Source organism: Ambystoma mexicanum, chromosome 1q (genome assembly GCF_040938575.1).
Source record: "Ambystoma mexicanum isolate Mex_15411 chromosome 1q, UKY_AmexF1_1, whole genome shotgun sequence".
NCBI classification, from domain to species: Eukaryota; Metazoa; Chordata; class Amphibia; order Caudata; family Ambystomatidae; genus Ambystoma; species Ambystoma mexicanum.
This window is the reverse complement of record NC_090922.1, coordinates 1,475,604,465-1,475,627,053: the sequence shown is the minus strand read 5'-3', so window position 1 is coordinate 1,475,627,053 and position 22,589 is coordinate 1,475,604,465. Positions and strand designations below refer to the sequence as shown.

Here is a 22,589-nt window from a genome sequence, read left to right as displayed (position 1 = left end):
TGGACTTTCTTTTTAGTGAGTCTGTATTGCTTTTGGAGCAGGTGGCAGGCCAGTTTGTCAGGGGGTGCGCCTGATGCCCTCCACTTCCTCTCAGCCACCCTACACTTGCGTTTGAGGGTGACTGGATCAGAATCGTACCAAGAGTTGCACTAGGATTTGGCCTTCAAACGGATCCTCATGGCAGGGTCAAGTTCATCAAGAGTGTTGGAGATAAAGAGATGAAGGCTAGATAGGGCTGTGACAGTATGTGAGTCAGCCAAAGGTGCAGAAGGAGGGGAGAAAGTAGCGGCGAAAGCCTCAACTGACACACACTTCATGAGTCGGATGACTGAGAAAGTAGGTGGCAGTGCTGGAGATGGCTTGAGTAGAGAGAGAGAGGTGGGACGAAAGGAGAAAGTGATCACTCCAGGAGAGAAGAGTGGTGAGAGGGTTAGAGAAGGTAAGGTCTGCGGAGATTAGAAAATCCAGGGTGTACCTGGTTGGATTAATTATCAGCATTTACAACTTCTCATAGCCAATACCTTCTGGAGTAATTGTTATCCCCTGTGTCTTGTTTTGTTTGATATTTATGTTTAGCCTTTAGCTAAATGAATTTGGCTTCACGCTTGGACGGAGGCCTGGGTTAAATCGTTGTGTTTGTCAAATTTACGAACTCTATTGGCAATTAGATGGACACAAACTCGCTGAGAGTGAGTGCAGCGAGAAACTCCTGGTTGGGGTACACTTGCTTTAGACTCCTAATCACTGGCCAATGGCATTGGGATCTTTCTCTTTCACTTTCCTGCATACAGAGTTGGGCTGAGAATTTGGCAATTCTGATTCAGTGACCAATCAACTCCTGACTTCAAGCAAACAGTCTATTGGATTTTGCTTGGGAGTGCCCAAATTAATCATTAATTGGCTATAATGAATCCACAATGCAGAAGCACGGTGTATGGCATTTAGATTGTATCCTCCCATGTATATGCAGGCGCAGCACTGGTCACCCATCTCTTTATACCTCTGGCCCAAGTTTTCTTAGGAACAAAGTATTTCTTTTTTATACTGTTTGGCTGTCAGGGTCCACAACGTAAAGTCTAGTTTCTAGTGTGCTAGGCAGGGTGGTTGTTCTTTCTCTTTCCTTCCCCACGACCATGGAGCGCCCTTACTGCACACTTATAAGCTACTTCTAAACTCCTTGCCTTTAGGAAGAAGTTGAATACTTTGATTTGGTTAGAAAAAATGCCTGCCCTTATGGTCTGATCTTGTGTGTGCCTACCTAGCACCAGATGACCGGTGGGAAGGATTGTGTTGTACAAATAAGTGAAATCGAATGGTGGTGTGGATGATGGCAGCATGGAATAGGAGGAAGATTTGTTGCAGCTGAAAATCAGAATTTATGTCTCCTTCTTACCATTCTGAATTCATTTCTTTACCGTGACATGGGAACGTAAAATGTTGGAGGTGGCTATTGGTGAACCCCTCCACCTGGTCATGCTCACCTGATGATGCTCCCGACGTTAGGGAAGAACTTTCCGAACAGTGACCCAATGACCACCAGCAAGATGTTTAAGGCAAAAACGTGGAAAAAACTGCAAATAGAAAAAAATGAGACGAATCTGGATCAAGAGAAAATAAATAATATAGCATTCTTTCAAATCTATTTCACACTTCACAGCACAAATTCTGAAATTGAATTGAATTGATTGTTTATTTGTATAGAGCCTATACACAATGTGTTTCAAAGCAACTCATTCTTTCAGTCCTTGATACAGTCAGAATGTGAAAAAGAACAAAGATAACCATCATAATCAGCCGGACGACATTTCAGATAGTGCAAGTGCTCAGGGAATGGGGAGGGAGGGGGAGTGAAACAGACAAGCAGCTACATTACTATGGCTGACGACATTTCAGATAGTGCAAGTGCTAGGGGAATGGGGAGGGAGGGCGAGTGAAACAGGCAAGCAGCTACATTACTATGGCTGACGACATTTCAGATAGTGCAAGTGCTAAGGGAATGGGGAGGGAGGGCGAGTGAAACAGGCAAGCAGCTACATTACTATGGCTGACGACATTTCAGATAGTGCAAGTGCTAGGGGAATGGGGAGGGAGGGGGAGTGAAACAGGCAAGCAGCTACATTACTATGGCTGACGACATTGCAGATAGTGCAAGTGCTAGGGGAATGGGGAGGGAGGGGGAGTGAAACAGGCAAGCAGCTACATTACTATGGCTGACGACATTTCAGATAGTGCAAGTGCTAAGGGAATGGGGAGGGAGGGGGAGTGAAACAGACAAGCAGCTACATTACTATGGCTGACGACATTTCAGATAGTGCAAGTGCTAAGGGAATGGGGAGGGAGGGCGAGTGAAACAGGCAAGCAGCTACATTACTATGGCTGACGACATTTCAGATAGTGCAAGTGCTAGGGGAATGGGGAGGGAGGGGGAGTGAAACAGGCAAGCAGCTACATTACTATGGCTGACGACATTGCAGATAGTGCAAGTGCTAGGGGAATGGGGAGGGAGGGGGAGTGAAACAGGCAAGCAGCTACATTACTATGGCTGACGACATTTCAGATAGTGCAAGTGCTAGGGGAATGGGGAGGGAGGGAGAGTGAAACAGGCAAGCAGCTACATTACTATGGCTGACAACATTTCAGATAGTGCAAGTGCTAGGGGAATGGGGAGGGAGGGGGAGTGAAACAGGCAAGCAGCTACATTACTATGGCTGGCGGCATTTCAGATAGTGCAAGTGCTCAGGGAATGGGGAGGGAGGGGGAGTGAAACAGGCAAGCAGCTACACTACTATGGCTGACGACATTTCAGATAGTGCAAGTGCTAGGGGAATGGGGAGGGAGGGGGAGTGAAACAGGCAAGCAGCTACATTACTATGGCTGACGACATTTCAGATAGTGCAAGTGCTCGGGGAATGGGGAGGCAGGGCGAGTGAAACAGGCAAGCAGCTACATTACTATGGCTGACGACATTTCAGATAGTGCAAGTGCTAGGGGAATGGGGAGGGAGGGGGAGTGAAACAGGCAAGCAGCTACATTACTATGGCTGACGACATTGCAGATAGTGCAAGTGCTAGGGGAATGGGGAGGGAGGGGGAGTGAAACAGGCAAGCAGCTACATTACTATGGCTGACGACATTGCAGATAGTGCAAGTGCTAGGGGAATGGGGAGGGAGGGGGAGTGAAACAGGCAAGCAGCTACATTACTATGGCTGACGACATTTCAGATAGTGCAAGTGCTAGGGGAATGGGGAGGGAGGGAGAGTGAAACAGGCAAGCAGCTACATTACTATGGCTGACAACATTTCAGATAGTGCAAGTGCTAGGGGAATGGGGAGGGAGGGGGAGTGAAACAGACAAGCAGCTACATTACTATGGCTGACGACATTTCAGATAGTGCAAGTGCTAGGGGAATGGGGAGGGAGGGGGAGTGAAACAGGCAAGCAGCTACATTACTATGGCTGACGACATTTCAGATAGTGCAAGTGCTAGGGGAATGGGGAGGGAGGGCGAGTGAAACAGGCAAGCAGCTACATTACTATGGCTGACGACATTTCAGATAGTGCAAGTGCTAGGGGAATGGGGAGGGAGGGGGAGTGAAACAGGCAAGCAGCTACATTACTATGGCTGACGACATTTCAGATAGTGCAAGTGCTAGGGGAATGGGGAGGGAGGGGGAGTGAAACAGGCAAGCAGCTACATTACTATGGCTGACGGCATTTCAGATAGTGCAAGTGCTAGGGGAATGGGGAGGGAGGGGGAGTGAAACAGGCAAGCAGCTACATTACTATGGCTGACGACATTTCAGATAGTGCAAGTGCTAAGGGAATGGGGAGGGAGGGGGAGTGAAACAGGCAAGCAGCTACATTACTATGGCTGACGACATTTCAGATAGTGCAAGTGCTCAGGGAATGGGGAGGGAGGGGGAGTGAAACAGGCAAGCAGCTACATTACTATGGCTGACGACATTTCAGATAGTGCAAGTGCTAAGGGAATGGGGAGGGAGGGGGAGTGAAACAGGCAAGCAGCTACATTACTATGGCTGACGGCATTTCAGATAGTGCAAGTGCTAGGGGAATGGGGAGGGAGGGGGAGTGAAACAGGCAAGCAGCTACATTACTATGGCTGACGACATTTCAGATAGTGCAAGTGCTAGGGGAATGGGGAGGGAGGGGGAGTGAAACAGACAAGCAGCTACATTACTATGGCTGACGACATTTCAGATAGTGCAAGTGCTAGGGGAATGGGGAGGGAGGGGGAGTGAAACAGGCAAGCAGCTACATTACTATGGCTGACGACATTTCAGATAGTGCAAGTGCTAGGGGAATGGGGAGGGAGGGGGAGTGAAACAGGCAAGCAGCTACATTACTATGGCTGACGGCATTTCAGATAGTGCAAGTGCTAGGGGAATGGGGAGGGAGGGGGAGTGAAACAGGCAAGCAGCTACATTACTATGGCTGACGACATTTCAGATAGTGCAAGTGCTAAGGGAATGGGGAGGGAGGGGGAGTGAAACAGGCAAGCAGCTACATTACTATGGCTGACGACATTTCAGATAGTGCAAGTGCTCAGGGAATGGGGAGGGAGGGGGAGTGAAACAGGCAAGCAGCTACATTACTATGGCTGACGACATTTCAGATAGTGCAAGTGCTAAGGGAATGGGGAGGGAGGGGGAGTGAAACAGGCAAGCAGCTACATTACTATGGCTGACGGCATTTCAGATAGTGCAAGTGCTAGGGGAATGGGGAGGGAGGGCGAGTGAAACAGGCAAGCAGCTACATTACTATGGCTGACGACATTTCAGATAGTGCAAGTGCTAGGGGAATGGGGAGGGAGGGGGAGTGAAACAGGCAAGCAGCTACATTACTATGGCTGACGGCATTTCAGATAGTGCAAGTGCTAGGGGAATGGGGAGGGAGGGGGAGTGAAACAGACAAGCAGTTACATTACTATGGCTGACGGCATTTCAGATAGTGCAAGTGCTAAGGGAATGGGGAGGGAGGGGGAGTGAAACAGGCAAGCAGCTACATTACTATGGCTGACGGCATTTCAGATAGTGCAAGTGCTAGGGGAATGGGGAGGGAGGGAGAGTGAAACAGGCAAGCAGCTACATTACTATGGCTGACGACATTTCAGATAGTGCAAGTGCTAAGGGAATGGGGAGGGAGGGGGAGTGAAACAGGCAAGCAGCTACATTACTATGGCTGGCGGCATTTCAGATAGTGCAAGTGCTAGGGGAATGGGGAGGGAGGGGGAGTGAAACAGGCAAGCAGCTACATTACTATGGCTGACGACATTTCAGATAGTGCAAGTGCTAGGGGAATGGGGAGGGAGGGGGAGTGAAACAGACAAGCAGTTACATTACTATGGCTGACGGCATTTCAGATAGTGCAAGTGCTAAGGGAATGGGGAGGGAGGGGGAGTGAAACAGGCAAGCAGCTACATTACTATGGCTGACGACATTTCAGATAGTGCAAGTGCTAAGGGAATGGGGAGGGAGGGGGAGTGAAACAGGCAAGCAGCTACATTACTATGGCTGGCGGCATTTCAGATAGTGCAAGTGCTAGGGGAATGGGGAGGGAGGGGGAGTGAAACAGGCAAGCAGCTACATTACTATGGCTGACGACATTTCAGATAGTGCAAGTGCTAGGGGAATGGGGAGGGAGGGGGAGTGAAACAGACAAGCAGTTACATTACTATGGCTGACGGCATTTCAGATAGTGCAAGTGCTAAGGGAATGGGGAGGGAGGGGGAGTGAAACAGGCAAGCAGTTACATTACTATGGCTGACGACATTTCAGATAGTGCAAGTGCTCAGGGAATGGGGAGGGAGGGGGAGTGAAACAGGCAAGCAGCTACATTACTATGGCTGACGACATTTCAGATAGTGCAAGTGCTCAGGGAATGGGGAGGGAGGGGGAGTGAAACAGGCAAGCAGCTACATTACTATGGCTGACAACATTTCAGATAGTGCAAGTGCTAGGGGAATGGGGAGGGAGGGGGAGTGAAACAGGCAAGCAGCTACATTACTATGGCTGACGACATTTCAGATAGTGCAAGTGCTAGGGGAATGGGGAGGGAGGGGGAGTGAAACAGGCAAGCAGCTACACTACTATGGCTGACGACATTTCAGATAGTGCAAGTGCTAGGGGAATGGGGAGGGAGGGGGAGTGAAACAGGCAAGCAGCTACATTACTATGGCTGACGACATTTCAGATAGTGCAAGTGCTCAGGGAATGGGGAGGGAGGGGGAGTGAAACAGGCAAGCAGCTACATTACTATGGCTGACGACATTTCAGATAGTGCAAGTGCTAGGGGAATGGGGAGGGAGGGGGAGTGAAACAGGCAAGCAGCTACATTACTATGGCTGACGACATTTCAGATAGTGCAAGTGCTAAGGGAATGGGGAGGGAGGGGGAGTGAAACAGGCAAGCAGCTACATTACTATGGCTGACGACATTTCAGATAGTGCAAGTGCTCGGGGAATGGGGAGGGAGGGGGAGTGAAACAGGCAAGCAGTTACATTACTATGGCTGACGACATTTCAGATAGTGCAAGTGCTCGGGGAATGGGGAGGGAGGGGGAGTGAAACAGGCAAGCAGCTACATTACTATGGCTGACGACATTTCAGATAGTGCAAGTGCTCAGGGAATGGGGAGGGAGGGGGAGTGAAACAGGCAAGCAGCTACATTACTATGGCTGACGACATTTCAGATAGTGCAAGTGCTAAGGGAATGGGGAGGGAGGGGGAGTGAAACAGGCAAGCAGCTACATTACTATGGCTGACGACATTTCAGATAGTGCAAGTGCTCAGGGAATGGGGAGGGAGGGGGAGTGAAACAGGCAAGCAGCTACATTACTATGGCTGACGACATTTCAGATAGTGCAAGTGCTAAGGGAATGGGGAGGGAGGGGGAGTGAAACAGGCAAGCAGCTACACTACTATGGCTGACGACATTTCAGATAGTGCAAGTGCTCAGGGAATGGGGAGGGAGGGGGAGTGAAACAGGCAAGCAGCTACATTACTATGGCTGACGACATTTCAGATAGTGCAAGTGCTCAGGGAATGGGGAGGGAGGGGGAGTGAAACAGGCAAGCAGCTACACTACTATGGCTGACGACATTTCAGATAGTGCAAGTGCTAAGGGAATGGGGAGGGAGGGGGGAGTGAAACAGGCAAGCAGCTACACTACTATGGCTGACGACATTTCAGATAGTGCAAGTGCTCAGGGAATGGGGAGGGAGAGGGAGTGAAACAGGCAAGCAGCTACATTACTATGGCTGACGACATTTCAGATAGTGCAAGTGCTCAGGGAATGGGGAGGGAGGGGGAGTGAAACAGGCAAGCAGCTACATTACTATGGCTGACGACATTTCAGATAGTGCAAGTGCTAGGGGAATGGGGAGGGAGGGGGAGTGAAACAGGCAAGCAGCTACATTACTATGGCTGACGACATTTCAGATAGTGCAAGTGCTCAGGGAATGGGGAGGGAGGGGGAGTGAAACAGGCAAGCAGCTACACTACTATGGCTGACGACATTTCAGATAGTGCAAGTGCTAGGGGAATGGGGAGGGAGGGGGAGTGAAACAGGCAAGCAGCTACACTACTATGGCTGACGACATTTCAGATAGTGCAAGTGCTAGGGGAATGGGGAGGGAGGGGGAGTGAAACAGGCAAGCAGCTACATTACTATGGCTGACGACATTTCAGATAGTGCAAGTGCTCAGGGAATGGGGAGGGAGGGGGAGTGAAACAGGCAAGCAGCTACATTACTATGGCTGACGACATTTCAGATAGTGCAAGTGCTAGGGGAATGGGGAGGGAGGGGGAGTGAAACAGACAAGCAGCTACATTACTATGGCTGACGACATTTCAGATAGTGCAAGTGCTAGGGGAATGGGGAGGGAGGGGGAGTGAAACAGGCAAGCAGCTACATTACTATGGCTGACGACATTTCAGATAGTGCAAGTGCTCAGGGAATGGGGAGGGAGGGGGAGTGAAACAGGCAAGCAGCTACATTACTATGGCTGACGACATTTCAGATAGTGCAAGTGCTAGGGGAATGGGGAGGGAGGGGGAGTGAAACAGGCAAGCAGCTACACTACTATGGCTGACGACATTTCAGATAGTGCAAGTGCTAGGGGAATGGGGAGGGAGGGGGAGTGAAACAGGCAAGCAGCTACATTACTATGGCTGACGACATTTCAGATAGTGCAAGTGCTAGGGGAATAGGGAGGGAGGGGGAGTGAAACAGGCAAGCAGCTACATTACTATGGCTGACAACATTTCAGATAGTGCAAGTGCTAAGGGAATGGGGAGGGAGGGGGAGTGAAACAGGCAAGCAGCTACATTACTATGGCTGACGACATTTCAGATAGTGCAAGTGCTAGGGGAATGGGGAGGGAGGGAGAGTGAAACAGGCAAGCAGCTACATTACTATGGCTGACGACATTTCAGATAGTGCAAGTGCTAAGGGAATGGGGAGGGAGGGGGAGTGAAACAGGCAAGCAGCTACATTACTATGGCTGACGACATTTCAGATAGTGCAAGTGCTAAGGGAATGGGGAGGGAGGGGGAGTGAAACAGGCAAGCAGCTACATTACTATGGCTGACGACATTTCAGATAGTGCAAGTGCTAAGGGAATGGGGAGGGAGGGGGAGTGAAACAGGCAAGCAGCTACATTACTATGGCTGACGACATTTCAGATAGTGCAAGTGCTAAGGGAATGGGGAGGGAGGGGGAGTGAAACAGGCAAGCAGCTACATTACTATGGCTGACGACATTTCAGATAGTGCAAGTGCTAGGGGAATAGGGAGGGAGGGGGAGTGAAACAGGCAAGCAGCTACATTACTATGGCTGACAACATTTCAGATAGTGCAAGTGCTAAGGGAATGGGGAGGGAGGGGGAGTGAAACAGGCAAGCAGCTACATTACTATGGCTGACGACATTTCAGATAGTGCAAGTGCTAAGGGAATGGGGAGGGAGGGGGAGTGAAACAGGCAAGCAGCTACATTACTATGGCTGACGACATTTCAGATAGTGCAAGTGCTAAGGGAATGGGGAGAGAGGGGGAGTGAAACAGGCAAGCAGCTACATTACTATGGCTGACGACATTTCAGATAGTGCAAGTGCTAAGGGAATGGGGAGGGAGGGGGAGTGAAACAGGCAAGCAGCTACATTACTATGGCTGACGACATTTCAGATAGTGCAAGTGCTAAGGGAATGGGGAGGGAGGGGGAGTGAAACAGGCAAGCAGCTACATTACTATGGCTGACGACATTTCAGATAGTGCAAGTGCTCAGGGAATGGGGAGGGAGGGGGAGTGAAACAGGCAAGCAGCTACATTACTATGGCTGACGACATTTCAGATAGTGCAAGTGCTAGGGGAATGGGGAGGGAGGGGGAGTGAAACAGGCAAGCAGCTACATTACTATGGCTGACGACATTTCAGATAGTGCAAGTGCTCAGGGAATGGGGAGGGAGGGGGAGTGAAACAGGCAAGCAGCTACATTACTATGGCTGACGACATTTCAGATAGTGCAAGTGCTAGGGGAATGGGGAGGGAGGGGGAGTGAAACAGACAAGCAGCTACATTACTATGGCTGACGACATTTCAGATAGTGCAAGTGCTAGGGGAATGGGGAGGGAGGGGGAGTGAAACAGGCAAGCAGCTACATTACTATGGCTGACGACATTTCAGATAGTGCAAGTGCTCAGGGAATGGGGAGTGAGGGGGAGTGAAACAGGCAAGCAGCTACATTACTATGGCTGACGACATTTCAGATAGTGCAAGTGCTAGGGGAATGGGGAGGGAGGGGGAGTGAAACAGACAAGCAGCTACATTACTATGGCTGACGACATTTCAGATAGTGCAAGTGCTAGGGGAATGGGGAGGGAGGGGGAGTGAAACAGGCAAGCAGCTACATTACTATGGCTGACGACATTTCAGATAGTGCAAGTGCTAGGGGAATGGGGAGGGAGGGGGAGTGAAACAGGCAAGCAGCTACATTACTATGGCTGACGACATTTCAGATAGTGCAAGTGCTCGGGGAATGGGGAGGGAGGGGGAGTGAAACAGGCAAGCAGCTACATTACTATGGCTGACGACATTTCAGATAGTGCAAGTGCTAGGGGAATGGGGAGGGAGGGAGAGTGAAACAGGCAAGCAGCTACATTACTATGGCTGACAACATTTCAGATAGTGCAAGTGCTCGGGGAATGGGGAGGGAGGGGGAGTGAAACAGGCAAGCAGCTACATTACTATGGCTGACGACATTTCAGATAGTGCAAGTGCTCGGGGAATGGGGAGGGAGGGGGAGTGAAACAGGCAAGCAGCTACATTACTATGGCTGACGACATTTCAGATAGTGCAAGTGCTAAGGGAATGGGGAGGGAGGGGGAGTGAAACAGGCAAGCAGCTACATTACTATGGCTGACGACATTTCAGATAGTGCAAGTGCTAAGGGAATGGGGAGGGAGGGGGAGTGAAACAGGCAAGCAGCTACATTACTATGGCTGACGACATTTCAGATAGTGCAAGTGCTAAGGGAATGGGGAGGGAGGGGGAGTGAAACAGGCAAGCAGCTACATTACTATGGCTGACGACATTTCAGATAGTGCAAGTGCTAAGGGAATGGGGAGGGAGGGGGAGTGAAACAGGCAAGCAGCTACATTACTATGGCTGACGACATTTCAGATAGTGCAAGTGCTCAGGGAATGGGGAGGGAGGGGGAGTGAAACAGGCAAGCAGCTACATTACTATGGCTGACGACATTTCAGATAGTGCAAGTGCTAAGGGAATGGGGAGGGAGGGGGAGTGAAACAGGCAAGCAGCTACATTACTATGGCTGACGACATTTCAGATAGTGCAAGTGCTCAGGGAATGGGGAGGGAGGGGGAGTGAAACAGGCAAGCAGCTACATTACTATGGCTGACGACATTTCAGATAGTGCAAGTGCTAAGGGAATGGGGAGGGAGGGGGAGTGAAACAGGCAAGCAGCTACATTACTATGGCTGACGACATTTCAGATAGTGCAAGTGCTCGGGGAATGGGGAGGGAGGGGGAGTGAAACAGGCAAGCAGCTACATTACTATGGCTGACGACATTTCAGATAGTGCAAGTGCTAAGGGAATGGGGAGGGAGGGGGAGTGAAACAGGCAAGCAGTTACATTACTATGGCTGACGGCAATTGAATTAGTGTTCGAAAATAACAAATAACCGGAGGAGGATGGGGCGGGGGGAGTGGGGGAGATTGGAAAAGAGGGAGAAGTAGAGAAACAGAACGAGCGACAATTTTACTATGTCTGATGACAATTCAGATAGTGCTGGAGGGGGGATCGGACCGGGAGAGCATGGGTAAGGGCAGAACAAACAAGCTGCGACAGATAGGTCTGGCGGACATAGCTGAAGAGTAAGAGCAAAATGAACAGTGATTGGGAGGAGGAGAGGGCAGGAGAGTAAGACAGACAAGCAGCTACATTACTATGCCTGACGGCATTTGAGGTAGAGCCGGAAGAAAAACCAGGAGATGGGTGGGGCAGGGGGGATTGGAAAAAAGGGAGAAGGGGAGAGTGGAAACAAAAGGGTGGAGAGGAAGACAGACAAGGGCCTTCAAAATAGATCAGAATGCATTTTGAAAAAAATATGTGCTATGGGGGAGGGGAAACAAAGGAGGGGGAGAACAGGGGAGAAAAAGGGGGGGCAGGGGAAAATGAACTGGGGGTAAACAGAGACAAGAAGCAGGACACACAACAAGGATCCACCTAAGGGAAAAGCAGAGAAGACCAAGGCCAAGGAAATGAGGGAGATGGTATCAGAGGGGGAGGGTGGTAAAGGTAAGAACGAATGACAAATAGAGGAGGAGGGGGAGACAAGGCAGAGCCACATGGGGCAAAGGAGGGGATGGAGGACAACTACAACAACGCAGGTAAAGGGGATGGGGCACAGAGGGAACATCACAGGACATTGGGGAGGGGATAGGGCACAGAGGGAACATCACAGGGTGTTGCGGAGTGGAGGGGGCACATGGGGAAACATCGAGGGACATTGGGGAGGGGCCACAGAGGGAACATGACGGGACATTGGGGAGGGGGCACAGAGGGAACATTGCAGGACGTTGAAGAGGGGAGGGGGCACAGAGGGAACAACATGAGACATTGGGGAGTGGAAACAGAGGGAACATCACGTGACGAAATCACAACAATGGGTTTGAAAGAGAGGGAACTGCTGGGATGCTCTGGTTCTCTTTCCCCTGGTTCATGTTGGGACCTTTTCCCAGAGCCCAGGATCTGGATCCAAGTATTCTACCGGTGCTCTCACAAGGGGAGTGGGATGAATAGTAACACAAGTAGTACATTCATCCTTTGAACAACAGAGTACACTTTATACTAACTGTACCCGGCATATCATAAGCCAGTCTACAGCGCTCTCTCTCACTCTCACTGTACTCACTTTATTGCACCCTCTCTGTGGGCAGCAGTCATATTGTCTGCCACGTTATCTCTGTTTTCTCTCTTGGTCAATGTGGTCCGGTATTCCCTCACTGTATGTCTCTGTGTGTGCCGTACTAGCCAATGACTGCCCATCATACACAATTAAATATGGTGACAAAATGGTGCGTATTATCACTAAACAAGCTACTGAAGAAAATTAAATTGTTTTATTGCACTGATATTATAAACTGGCTTTTTAAAAGTATTACAATGTTCATTTCTGATTGTCACTTCTAGTGATAATCAAAAGGTAAGTGCTTTATCAAAATATATTATAACATTATAAATGATTTCGTATTGTACGCTTTCAAAATACCACTACATGAAAGAGGCAGCACACAAAAAGCATCAGTGTGGGTTCCTGACTGCTTCATGGATGGAGTGAAGTACCTCCTTGGCAAATAACCCCTCACATACAGTGAAAGAGTATTTTGAGGGTGTTGGCAGATTACTGTGCGTCCGAATTGGTCAAATCCTATTTGGTCGCAGATGGTTTATTGAAATTGACTGGAAATATATCTGAGAGGCGGGATCATAAATATCAAGTGAGGATCGGGGGCTGTGGAGGGTCTCCCTGCGCATATATTTGCAGCGGATTCGACCAATTAGATTTGATGAAATCAACCCAAACCACATAAACATCCCATGTATACAATTCGCCTAGGATGTCTGTGCTTTGGAGAATGGGCATGTGCACAGCCTTCCTTAGCTGAGGATCCGGCTTCTCCTCTAAGCCCCTCCTGTTCTAGAATTCTGGGTAGTTTGGAGGAGAAGCCGGATCTACAGAAACGAGAAGCAGGACTGACCATCATATCCCAGTGCTGCCATTCTTTCCTCCCATCCAAATCCTGAGGCTGCCTGAATAAGTATAATTTGTTCATGGTTAGGGTATTGTGAAAAATGAAAGAAGGACAAAGTTCTGTGTGCTTAAGGTACTTAGTGAATCAAGAATCCAACCCATTTATTACAGTCATATTTGTGAAATATTAAGAACTGTGGTCATTCTCATGTTCTCAAAATGCTTTAGGTTGATTTAATCGAATCTAATGTTTGTTAATAATGTACTTTTTTTGTATTGCTTTCCAATCTTAATTACCTTTTTTGCTCACAAAATGATACTTTTCAGCAGATCGTTTATCACTGATTACTGAACTATAGTGCCTCAGGCAGTCACATGTGTAATGGCAGCACTATTTAGACTACTTTCAGTGCCTGATTTCTGACTCCCGTTGGTTAGTTCTTTCATGGAGCCCAGAGGAACCAGTAGCATTTTAACAGACATTTGCCAGAAAGAAAGTATATGTCTCCTCTGCCAACACCCACCCCCCCTCCTCCTTGTACTCCACGTGCATCAATGACAACAGTCAGAAGAACGGAAGAGGTAAGCCCGGAAATGACGAGTGTGTCACCAGGCTCCGCATGATGCAGACTGGGGGGCAGAGGAGTTGGGCTAGGAAGTACATACATGTGCACAAAATGGCCCCAACGTTGTGGATGGGGAGCAGACAGTTGTTTACTTTGCAAGACCGCTCTCTAATCTACCTATCTCTCCGGGGAGAAAGTCTGGGGAGAGCGCATGAGGTACCCTGGGTTAATTTCATTACCAACACAAGGGGCATTTAAGGTTCCAACAGCGGGACCTGAGTGAATACACTCCAGAGAAGGCACAGCGATGGTTGACGCTGGAAGCCCAAGAGACAGAGAATGGATCCTGGAAACTCTGGTGAAAGGGAAGACAGATTCTGTATTGAGGACAAAAGATCATAGCTTTTGACAATTCATGGAGGTAAACACAGGTGCAGAGGCGAGATCTTCAGAGCAGCTAAAGAGCCACTAAAGAACAGAACTTTTGTATGAACGGAGATGGTCAGGGGTGGGGGGTGTGATGTCCCAGTGTGGCATAGCGCATGCGCGAGCCTCGGTTGAGCCCGCGCATGCGCAGTTGAATAAACGGCGTCCGTGCGGGCAGTTGCCGCCGGGACGCGTAACAGGCAGCTTTGTGTCCCGTGCCTCTCTGTATGAGTGCGTGTGTGCATGCATGCGTGTGGGCCGCCCGAGGCACGGGTGGCCATATAACAACTGGCTCGATGCACACGGCATGTTGACCATCAGCGACGTTACGACGTGGTGAGTTACGGCGGGAGCATTTCGTTGATGTTCTAGCAGCTGGTATACAGCAGTAGCGGCCTGAAAAGGTGCTCGTGCGCTGCTTCTACCACCTCATAAACAATTTTTGGGAACTTTTGACCATCTTCGACACCCAGAGGACGGCCCACTTCTGACAGACACTAAGCGCCAGAAAGGGAGCAAGGACACGTTGTTTGTCACCGGACAGTAATTGGAGGTACGTGCACTGCCCACCCAAGTCAAGTTTGCGGCCTCTAAGCCACAAGGAGGTGCCTGTGCGACCTGTAAATATGGCAGGAAGCGACGGAGAGGCGTAAGCTGCAGCAGTGGTGGTGAAAACACAACAGGGGTCTTTACTGCCGATGCAAGAGTTTGATGTGTCAGGTCCCCCTTCGAAATTGGGCCCAAGATGGTTGCTATGGATGAAAAAACTTGATATGTATTTTACAGCGACCGGGATAACCGACGATGATGCGAAGAGGGCCACCCTGTTGTATTCGGCGGGTTTGGAGGTCATACGCATATATGAGTCCCTTAACCTGCAGGTAGGCACCTATGCTGCAGTCAAGACTGCTTTGGAAAACTACTTTATACCGCTCTCAAATGTGGATTACGAGAGATTTCTCTTCTGTGGGGAGAAACAGCGGGAAGAGGAGTCACTTGATCAGTTTTGTGCTCGACTGCGATTGATGGCCACCACTTGTCGATGGGACAATGATGAATCTATGATAAGGAATCAGGTTCTCCAAGGATGTACATCTGGCAAGTTACTGAGGCAAGTGTTGAGGGAACCGGGCTGGACCCTTCAGCAAATCCTGGACAGTGGCAGAACGTAAGAAACGGCAGAGTCGAGAGGCGCTAAAATGGACGCAGCAGTGCGCCCGGGGGCATCTGAGGATGCGTTTTCTGTCGGGAAACGGGCTATGGCGAAAGACAAGTGGGGGCAGAGAAAGCAAGAGACTCGCCCTCCAACAGGGTCTGACTCTATCTGCCAATACTGTGGATTTGACTTGCCCCACTCCGAGGAGTGTCCGGCCAAGTCGAGGTCATGTGGCCGATGCAGTGGACCCGGACACTACGCCCGGATGTGTCGCACCCCTGCTCCGGTGTCGGTGCAGAGGGGCCCGGCCAGGGCACGGGGTGGTGGTTCGAGGAGGCAGAGGAGCATCGCAGCCTTGGAGCAGGAAATGCAAAGACTACAGTTAGCTGAAGAGGAAGAGGAGGAAGAGGAAGAAGTTTTCTTCATCTCGAGCATCGCTTCAGGGGCAAGGAGTAAGAGGCAGCCCAAATGTGTTGCGGACATTCAGGGAGTGCCGACACAAGTACTCATCGACACAGGGGCCTCAGTCTGTGTGCTTGCCTCAGATCATTACCAGCGGATCCCGGGGCCTCCTGCGCTAGACGTTTCAACTGCAAAGATCTTCACATTTGGCGGGGACACTCCGCTTCCTATCAGGGGCGTGTTCGTAGCGCCTGTGTCCAGGGGCGGGAAAACCATAAAGGCCCGATTCTTCGTCACAGATGTGAGTCCCCACTCTCTACTCAGCTGTGCGGCATCCGAAGCCCTGAGCCTGGTTCACTTTGCAATGGAGGTCTATCAAGTGGACATTGAAACGCTGCTGGACAGGTTTGCAGGCATTTTTGAAGGGGTCGGGAAGCTGAAGGCACCCCCGGTGCGTCTACACATTGATGACACGATCAGGCCAACGGCCCTCAAGCATAGGCGGATCCCATTCCATCTTCGTGAAAAGGTGGAGGAGGAGCTTTGTTCGCTTGTCAGCATGGATATTATCGAGAGGGTGGAAGGGCCGACGCCCTGGGTTTCACCCATAGTGGTCGCACCCAAGCCAAAACAGCCGGGGGCGGTGAGAATTTGTGTAGACATGCGCCTCCCTAATGCCGCAATTAAGAGGGAGAGAAATCATAGGGGAGTTGCAGGGGGCGAAAGTCTTCTCGAAATTGGATCTACGAGCGGGCTATCACCAGCTGGAGCTCCACCCTGACTCTAGATTCATCACGACTTTCACGACACACGAAGGTCTTTACCAATTTAAGTGCCTGAGTTTTGGCATTTCATCAGCTGCCGAAGTATTCCAGAACACCATAAGAGGGGCGCTCGCAGGATAAAAAGGCGTTTTGAACATGAGTGATGACATTTTGGTATTCGCTGACTCGGAAGCAGAGCACATGAAGAGGCTCGAGAACACGCTGAAAAGGCTGAACGATCTGGGTCTTACCCTGCACCGTCAAAAGTGTGAATTCTTTAAAGACCGGATTGGGTTTTTCGTATTCATTTTTCACGCAGCGGGTGTGTCACCTGACCCGGCAAAGATCAGAGACATTCGTGAATCAGCGGCACCATCGTCCCCCACGGAGGTAAGGAGCTTCCTGGGGATGGTGAATTACTGGGGGCGCTTCATCAAGGGTTTGGCTTCCTTATCTGAGCCCCTAAGAGCATTGACCAGGAATGATGCCGTGTGGAAGTGGGAAAGCAGAGAACAGGAGGCGTTCCAGGCCCTCAAGAACGCCCTGTCGGATGGGGACACGATGGCGTACTTTAACCCTGCCGTGGAATCGGAGATTGTGGTCGATGCCAGTCCTGTGGGTGTTGGGGCAGTACTATTGAAGCCAGATGAAAGAGGGGACATGAGGCCCATCGCGTATGCGAGCAAGGCTCCTTCCAACACCGAGAGGCGATATTCGCAAATTGAGAGGGAGGCACTGGCCATCCTGTGGGGCTGTCACCATTTTCGCCTCTACATCCTGGGCAAGCCCGTGGTAGTGGACCACAAGCCGCTGCTACCCATCCTAGCGGGTGTGTCGTCGAAGCTACCACCCAGGATTGAGAGGTGGATGCTGGCCCTGATGGAGTACGGGGTTCGACTGATATATAGACCGGGCACCAACAACCCGGCGGACTATCTCTCACGTCACCCGAATTCGGAGAACATCGACAAGGACGGAGGTGTGTCGGACTGCCAAGGGATGCTCTGTCATGTGATAGATGGGGCGCTACCAGTGGCGCTGACGAGGCTAGCCATTGCGAATGAGTCCTCCAAGGATGAGGTCTTCGGCATAATCAAAGCAGCAGTAAGGAGTGGAGATTGGAGAGAGCTGCTGCGCAACAACTCCCGACGTCAGCCGGAAGCCCAAAGGGATCTTCAGGCACTCTGGAGGGTCAGGGAAGTGCTCTCTATTTCGGATGATGGACTGATCCTCAGAGGGCAGCAAATCGTGATCCCACAGGCCTTAAAGATGCGGGTATTGGAGCTAGCACACATCGGGCATCAAGGGGTTGTCAAGACCAAAGCGAGACTACGGCCTAAGGTGTGGTTTCCGGATTTGGAGGGGAGGGTCGAGAGTTTCGTGAGAAGGTGCCTGGCATGTCAGGCGGCGACCCCAGGAGACAAAGCCCCGCCGATAAGCTCGATGGAGCGAAGTGAGAAGCCGCGGGGAACTGTCCACGTGGATTTCGGCTCGACGGGTCGCGGCATGTATTTCCTGGTGGCCGTGGATCAATGGTCTAGGTACCCGGAGGTGGATGTGGTGGAGTCGACGGCGACTGAGTTTACCACGAGAGCCCTGGACAAGATGTATGCCACACATGGCTTTCCGGAGATACTTTGCTCTGATAATGGACCGCCATTTACCGGCAGCCAGTTTGCCCAATATCTCCGGGAAAGGGGGATACATCACCGCAAGGTATCCCCGCTATGGCCCTGCCCCAACGGAGAGGCAGAAAGGCTAATGCGTACTTTAAACAAAGTACTCAGGATTTCTGCCAATGAGGGTAACGACCTTCCGACGAAGCTCGTGGAATTTTTGCGAGAGTACCGAACCACGCCTCACCAGTCCATGGGGGTTGCCCCTGCGGAGGCGCTGTTTGGGCGCTGCCCGAGGGGAATGATACCGGAAGTTGAGGGGAGGAGTCCAGGCGTCATAGACAATGAGAAGGTTCGAGAAGAGCGCGCCACGCGCAATCAGAAGGAAAGCGAGAGACGAGGTCTGCAAGACAAGGAAGTGTGTGTGGGGGACTATGTGCTCGTTCGGAACAGACAGCCTGTGGGCAAGCTATCTTTACCATATGAGCCCCGCCCGTGGAAAGTCACCCATGTGGAAGGGACCATGGTGACGGCGACCTGTGAAAGCGGCACGGTCACCCGCAACAGATCCTTTTTCAAAAAAGTGGACACGGCAACAGATACCGTGGGTCAGGAGGATGGGCCTAGCCAGGAGGCAGTCCCCGAGGGTCCGATTGATGATCCCACTGGTGCCGTCGCCCCTTCTGGGGACAGGGCCCCTGGAACACCAACGGTCACTACAAGGTATCCCATGCGCAGTGGCCGGAGACTGCCTGCTCATCTCAAGGACTATGTCCTGGACTCAGGAGACTGAGCTGAGATTGCAATGGGCCGTCAACAGTGGCAGGTGGGATCCCGTTCATGTGTTACCAGTTATGTTTGGTGCTGCACCATAATGTTATGTTGTTTTGTTGTTAAAAAAAAAGAAGGGATGTGATGTCCCAGTGTAGCATAGTGCATGCGCGAACCTCGGTTGGGCCCGCGCATGCGCAGTTCAATAAACGGCGTCCGTGCAGGCAGTTGCCGCCGGGACGCGTAACAGGTAGCCTCACGTCCCGTGCCTCTCTGTATGAGTGCGTGTGTGAATGCATGCGTGTGGGCCACCCGAGGCACGGGTGGCCATATAACAGGGGGTATGAGGAGGGAATGAGGGTTGTGGATTGGATCTTGGCAATGCAAGCTCTTGGTGGGTGAGATCATATTAGATTGCCTTAACCTGAGGTTCATTCGTGTCAGCAGCCTTGGCAACATTAATGTTTATGTATGTGATTCTGATGCGACCTTGTGCACGTGGTGGGCAGTGGGATGCCTTTTTTTAGAAGCTTTTAGAGTTGTTTGCACATTGTTTAGTCTTTTCTCTCTTTCGCTACCTTCCCTGCTGCTTTGAAGTGGGGTGATGAGACTAGGGTGACCTTTGTGACCGGAGCATCACCTGGTCAGTGATGCTGGCCAAAAACGTAGAAAATAGAAGTTCCCCGAAACTCTTATTTATTTGAATTTGTTTAGTGCACATCGGCCCAGGAGCATCGTGGGGCTGTTACAGTATGCTCACTTGGTACAGGAATACATGGTTACAGTAAGCTCACTTGGTACAGGAATACATTACAATAGGTAAGTAAGTACATTGAGTTACATACAGTCAACATATATAAGAAAGGTGGAAAGACGGGTTAGTTGAAAAGAGTGTTTTTTTTGTGGACCGCAGTGTAGGATTTTTCGTTTCATAGTGCAGTGGGTAGTGCATTCCAGCTTTTTGGTGCTAGGTGTTAAAAGCTGGACCTGCCGGCTTTGCTTCTTTTGAAGGTGGGTACGTGAATCTGGTTGGTCAGATGTGATCTGGTGGGTCTGGTGGACGAATTGAGAGTGATCCTTTCGAATAAGTAAGGAGGAGCATCAGCAGAGAGGCATCTATGTGTGATGGCCATGGTTTTGAAAAGGATGTGTTCTTTTACTGGTAGCCAATGTGCATCTTTCCTGGCCTGAGAGATGTGTATCCTTTCGGGAATACTCAGTGCTGCTCTCTGCGCATTATTCTGTGTGATTTGCATTTTGTTTAGATTTTTTGCAGATGTGCCCAGGAAAAGGGCATTGCAGTACTCCAATTTGGTGCCGACTGTGGCTCTGGCTATCGATAAGCAGTTTTGTGTAGAGAGGAAAGGTTTAATGCATTGAATACTTTAGTGGTGAGCGCGGTGGAGGAGGCCATGGCATTGACCTGGCGTGACATTGACAGAGTTGAGTCAAGGTATACTCCCAGGGCTTTTACTGCTGAGGAGACAGTAATAGCGGAGTTGTCAATATTAAAGGTTTTGTATTGTGGTGGGAGTTTGTTCAAGGTTTCCTTGGTGCCTACTTTGAGGATCTCTGTTTTGTCTCTGTTTAAACGGAGACCGTTGGCTCCCATCCAAGTTTGGATGGTTGTGTAGATCTTGGTTAGTGCCGCAGCCTCTTGTTCATAGATGCCAGTGAGGGGGAGTAGGATTTGGGTGTCGTCGGCATAGTTGGTGTAGGCTATGTCGCGACGATCCAGGTCATTGAAGAATGGGAGGGTGAATATATTGTACAGTGTTGGGGCTGTGCATGAGCCCTGTGGGACTCCACAGTGGATGGTGGTCGGGGTGGCGCAGGCGGAGTCTGAGAAGACTTTCATGAGTCGACCCTTGAGGAATGAGGTAACCCAGGAGATGGCTTGAGGAGAGAAGGGGCTTCATTTTTTACTTGCATCCATAGGATATCGTGGTTGACCAGGTCAAAGACAGCGGACAGATCCAGTAGGAGCAGAGGTGCCGGTTTGCCTTTGTCCTTGATGTCGCCAAGTTGTATTTTGAGATTGAGTAGGGCCGACTCAGTCCCGTGTCCTGGATGGAAGCCTGATTGTCTTTTTCCTAGGATGTGATTTTCTTCCATGTATTGCTGGATTTGCCTGTAGGCCACTTTCTCCAGGATCTTGAGCAGGAAGGGGACGGTGGTGATGGGTCTGTAATTGTTAGCATTTTCTGGGTCTAGGGTGTTTTTGTTTAGAAGTGGGCGCACCCAGGCTTCTTTTAGGCTATCTGGGACTGAGTTAGAGTTGAAGGATGCATTGATGAATGACTTGAGAAACGGTTCAAGTGTTTCTCTGCAGTCTTTGACTAGTTTGGCGGGGCATGCATCGCCTTTGCAGTTGGGCGGCTTGATTTTGTTCACAATTTCTATTACTTCTGGTTCAGAGATTTCTCTGAATTTGAAGGGTGTAATTGGGTCTTTTGTGGCCTCTATCTCTCTCTCAACGTGGGAGGCTGATTTGATGTGCTGAGTGAGGTTTTTGTGGTGGTCTAGAATTTTCTTCTGCAGAGGTTCAATTTGTTTAGAAGGGCAGACTGTACGGTATTGCACCAGGTTTGATCTTTAACGATCTCTTGGGTCTTGGTGGCTGGTGTGGATAGTTCTTTGAAAATGGCAAAGAGCTCTTTAGATTCAGAGCTAGCATTAGAGATTCTATCATTGTATGATGTAGATTTGGCTGTAATAATGTTTTTTTGTATTGAGTAGCCAGGGATAGTGAAGAGGCGTCTGGGGAGCTTTGCCATTTGTTCAGCGCTTTGCATTTTCTTTGTGCACAGTTCCTTTAGCTCTGATGAGAACCAAGTATTGGCGTGTTTGATGTTTTTGGCTTTTTTCTTTTGGAGCGGGCGATGATGTCCATCGCTGTACTGATCATGGATTTGTAGATGTCCGCCAGTACCGCTGGGTCTGGGGCAGAGGGGAGGTTGGTGGTGGTGAGTGTGTCTAGGTAGGGGAGAATCCTTTCTTTAGTGAGGTTCCTGGCGCTTCTATCAATGGCTGGTGGTGTTGGGTTGTTTTTTTTTGTTGCTGTGGTTGCTTGTGTAGGGATGAGGAAATGTATAAGAGAGTGATCGGACCATGGGGTGGGTGCGATAGAGCTGATGTCGATGTCACAGTTGTGGTCCACTACCCAGTCAAGGGTGCGTCATTTGCAGTGTGTAGGTTTTTGATCGAAGCCTAGTTCATGAAGTGCTTGTGCCAGGGCTATGGATGGTCTGTTCTTCTGGTCATTGAATCCCAAATTGAGATCGCCCAGGAGGATGGTTTTAGTGGCTGTTTTTAAGTTTCCAGCTAGGAGGTGCATGAGGTTGTCATGGAAGTCCGATATAGGGCCTGGAGGGCGGTAGGCTAGATTGATGGTGATGGTGGTGTTGGAGGATAGTGAGATCTTGGCTGCAAGGGAGTCTATATTTTCTCCGAGATTGGAAGAGGATTGTCTTATCTCTAGGTGGTCCTTGACTAAAAGGGCTACCCCCCCGCCTGTGGTTATAGGTCTTTCCTGTCTAATGATTGTGTATCCTGGCAGAATGGCTAGTGAGAGGGCAGAGCCGGTTGCGTTGTGTAGCCA

The 22,589-nt window shown here is 50.2% G+C and overlaps 1 protein-coding gene across 1 annotated transcript in view; it reads right to left on the bottom strand.

Moving 5' to 3' along the window:
- The window catches only part of LOC138562817 (neutral amino acid transporter 9-like), a 344,011-nt gene that overhangs the window by 85,222 nt on the left and 236,200 nt on the right, over nt 1-22,589 (bottom strand). Inside the window, exon 7 of the mRNA XM_069642796.1 lies at nt 1,482-1,571. Coding sequence (XP_069498897.1) covers nt 1,482-1,571 — 90 coding nt within the window. The remainder of the gene's footprint in view (nt 1-1,481; nt 1,572-22,589) is intronic.